Below are 4237 nucleotides of genomic sequence, written 5' to 3'. Positions count from 1 at the left end.
CTGCCCCACCAGAGTTGCCTATTACTATTAAGTGTGAAGTCATGCTACTCGATAAAGTTCAGAGATAAGCCTGTTGATGCGAGAACGTAACACTTTGCTCTCTCACCATGACTTTCTAACAGGCCAGAGATCAGTATTGCGGGTTTTCGAATATGTTTCTCTTGCTAATAATGTAAAAATCTTGTTAATCTGTCACTAGAACCATTAAAAAGATCCTTAGCAACGGTGAAACTTACATTAAGAGCTTTTCAATGTAGAGGAGGTGCAGAACATAAGTGCCTCAGATTATGCTCACCTCCACTCTGTAAACCTATAAGCTGGTGCATTAAAAAAAAAGAAAAATAGAGGGAGGCGTTATCTTGTATCGTTCGATATGGTCAATCAATGATCACAAGAAACTCGCAGTCTGGCCTCAACCTTCCTTCACGCCTGGATTACTGTCACTTTGCTCTCACCAACTTCTTGCCTCCGGAAATCATTTTACGGTGAGAGCATAATTTAGCTAATGGTTTCTCATAATCTTGGTAGTTATTATGAAGTTTGTTTTATTTATGGAAAGTTTACGGAGTTTTCAAGTGTATGTGGGTTTAAGGGTGGTGGGCAAGGCGAGTACCAAGATAAGTTCGAACTGTCAGGAAAAGAGTGAGTTCCATGCTGGGGAAAAAACAATATTCTGACGCATTAGAATGTAAAACAGTGATGTGAAATAGTGTTTCAGAGAGAGAGAGAGAGAGAGAGAGAGAGAGAGAGAGAGAGAGAATGTTAGAAATTAGAGTCGTGGGATCATACAAGGTATTATGAAACGCCTCAGTCAATACTTGAATCTACACAGGTTTTTTTTTATGGTTTTACTTTTCTAGCAATATATCAGCAATATTTTTAAATTATCAACTGGAGAAACTTACTTGAGAACGAAGGTAATCATGTGCGTGACTTTTTAAAGTGGTAAAGAGAGAGTAAAGCGTTTCTGAATACAGATCCTGCTGGGTTTTTGTGAAGGAAGGCTCACTTTCACCTACATCCCTGATCCATCAGACACCACAACATATAACATCAACAGGCTGCAAACTGCGCCTGAATTTAACGAGCAATTGGTGATATGAATACATGTGTTCTTTCTGTTCTTTTCACAGTTGCCACGATGCCTATTTTAGAGGTGCACACGAACGTGGCCAGGGAGAAAGTGACTCCAGGAGTGCTCAGCGGCCTTAGCAAGATGGTCAGCGAGATGCTCGGCATATCGGAGAGTGTAAGACTGCCCCTGTTGGTGATCTGGAGTTTTGCTGTGGTGCATTATGACGACAATTTCTTGTTTTGGGGATAGATGGATTTTGATATAGGCGCCGCAACAGCCAGGGTCATTTGGCGCCGCTACCAAAATTTTGAATATACGAAAAATGTTTAAAAAACAAAAAAAAGAAAGAAAAAATTTAAGATAACTAAAAACAATAAAACCAATACAATTAAATGTTGCTAAAACACTAAAAATACGATAAAACCGAATAAAATATCAAAATACATAAATAAAATTCTAAAATTCACAAATAAGGGAGACCACAAATATGAAGGCCGCTGAAGGGGGAGACCTAACGGGGATTCCCCGGCTGCGGCGTCGCCAAGCATCTTAGCACATGTTTCGATCTCATTATTAACTTACATCTTAATGAACCGTCATAAAAGTGTATTCCTCTAAATTTCTACTAAGAATGTATAGAGAGCTTTGAATATTGTTTTAGTGTAATGAAGACAATGATTTTGTATAGATACCACAAAATGTAGCACCACTGCACTCCAGCGTTGCTACTTTTCAAGGTTGGACATAGGTGAGGTCAACCTCCCTGACCGCTGATAATCCCCAGGTCAAATCGAGTCACTCCTCCCCTCCCTGTCGCTCAGGATGGAAGGTGAATATCTCGTCCGCGCTACTCGCCATCGCAACATTCATAGTCAAGAGAAATTAATTATTTACAGCGTCAACAAGTTCTGCTTAGAGGATTCTTTTATTATCAATGTGGAGGACACTTCTGACGAAGAACTGTCTGATTAAATAGCTGAGAGAGGATTATGCCTACAGGGTAAAACCTCTATAAAAATAACGCACCTTAACTCTTACCTCATGGGTGGTGTGGAAAAAGAGTAAAATAAAACAACAAAAAAGATGCTTGTCTACTTGTCTATTTGAGAGAGAGAGAGAGAGAGAGAGAGAGAGAGAGAGAGAGAGAGAGAGAGAGAGAGAGAGAGAGAAATGGGCGTTTCTCCACACTTCAATGTTAATCCTATAATTGGGGCTGCGACGTTTGGCGACGCAGCAACCGGGGAATTCCCGATAGGTCTCCCCCCCTCAGCGGCCTTCATATTTGTGTCGGACTATAGTATAGTCTCTTGTAAAGCTACACAGGCTGGAGAGAACTCCGACACGGAGTTCTCCCCACGAGGCGTGAAGGCCTCTAATTTTCCATTGTAGAAGCTTGAAGATGACTATTTGTGTGCAATGGACGGGCGAGCCTTTTGAAGGGGCTGCCCGTGACTCACCTGACTAGAAATAATCAACCGACGAGAAGACACCGGGACTTGAGATGTGCCGGGTCGTTGGACCGCAGCCTTCCGGCCTACCGGTGAGTGATGCGAACCATCATCACTCCTACCGGTCATCGGAGGACGAGGGTCAGGTTGGACTGCACTTTTTGACACAGCGGGTCCACGAGGGACGGCTGTGACAATATCATCGGACGTCTCCATGCTAAGACCGTCCTCATCACAAGAAGCTCGATCTGAGACAGAGGGCGTCACAGGGTGCTGAACAGAAACTATTGGAGGTACCATAGCAGAGCGGTCCCTGGAGGACTCACGAACATGTGCACCGGGAGAAACCTTAGATTGCTTAGGCTGAGCAAAATCTAATGACTCCGCAGAGCCGCGGTGTCGTTTGGTCATGCCCTTCAAAGGCTTAGGCGATGCAGGAGGCAAATGGACATCCACTATATGGGTTAATTTGGTCAAGTCCGTATTATTCTCGTCACTTCTAAGAGATGACTCAACCGAGTCATCGGACAAAAGAACAAACCTATTGGCCAAATGAACAGGACCACCCGCCCCAACAGAGCGAGAGGTAGCAGAAGTTGTCGTCTTTGGTCCGGCAGACTCAGCTGAAGAGCGAGCGGCCAATGAAGCATAGGATGTCGCACCAGTACCATCCTTCTGGCGGTACAGGAGTTCGCGGCGGGCACTACCAATACTGATGAATTGACTGTTAGCAAGCTGTAAAATGTCCTGCTCCAGGCGATACCTAGGGCATTGCCTGGAACGTACCCGGTGAGCATCACGACAATGGAAACAGTAAGCAGCAGCAATGCAATGCTCCTCAGAATGCGAGTCTAGCGCAAAGCAATTACCACGTCGAGATGCTTCCTTGCAGGAGCTTTTTCCATGGCCGTACCCATAGCATGAAAAACACTGCAGAGGGCGGGAAACAAAACGCCTCACCCTAAGATTGATAGGGCCGATATGAATAAGATGGACACTACTTAAGGTAATGTGTACCGTATAGATGTACTGCGGCCGTGGGTATTGTTCCGCTACCCCACGCCACGCCACACGTTCAGTTGTGCTCAACGCAGCTTGGAGTGCACTCACGCTCGCCTGGCAATCTACTTGCTTGCCTTTCTTTGACTGGTCCTCCTGTCAAGTACAGCCTGTCTACCTCTACAGTCTACTGTCTACAGTCACACTTCAGTGTGTAGACTGTAATTCTGCATCATCACGCCAGCTACAAGCTTCATTCAAGGTGCCCAGACTACAAGACTCTGGCCGCCGGCTACTCATCAAGCCTCCACGCGCTCGCTACCAAGTATTTTGCATTCCTACACTAAACACAGGGAAGCTTTCCCCTGGTGTTTCTTTCCATCACATCTGTATATGTCGTTGGTGCGGCTGGTACCAGGACATGAACACGGTCAGGAAGGGTGGAACCAAAAAAGGTGAAAAGGACCATATTGGAGGAATTCCTCATCTTAGTCACCTTTTGGACTGAGCTAGGACACAAAGCCAGTATTTCCTCCTCAGGAAATTCATAGAGATCCTGACTGTACACACAACCTTTACTATAATTAAAAGTAGGATGAGCCTTCACGGTCTCAAACATGCTGTCAGTAGGACATGGGAGATGTTGTAACATCCTCGCCTGCGTAATATCTTTAGCTCGCACGAGCACCCCCTTCCCGTACTTCTTCAGATTCCC

At 45.0% G+C, this 4237-nt stretch overlaps 1 protein-coding gene across 1 annotated transcript in view; it reads left to right on the top strand.

The window, feature by feature from the left end:
• Positions 1-335: 335 nt before the first annotated feature.
• Positions 336-4237, top strand: part of LOC123515620 (macrophage migration inhibitory factor-like) — a 32108-nt gene continuing 28206 nt past the window's right edge. Inside the window, exons 1-2 of the mRNA XM_045274410.1 lie at positions 336-485; positions 1134-1249. Coding sequence (XP_045130345.1) covers positions 1142-1249 — 108 coding nt within the window. The 5' untranslated portion in view covers positions 336-485; positions 1134-1141. The remainder of the gene's footprint in view (positions 486-1133; positions 1250-4237) is intronic.

Source organism: Portunus trituberculatus, chromosome 39 (assembly GCF_017591435.1).
Source record: "Portunus trituberculatus isolate SZX2019 chromosome 39, ASM1759143v1, whole genome shotgun sequence".
NCBI lineage: Eukaryota > Metazoa > Arthropoda > Malacostraca > Decapoda > Portunidae > Portunus > Portunus trituberculatus.
Note: the sequence above shows the minus strand (reverse complement) of the source record. Positions and strands in the feature narration are given on the sequence as shown.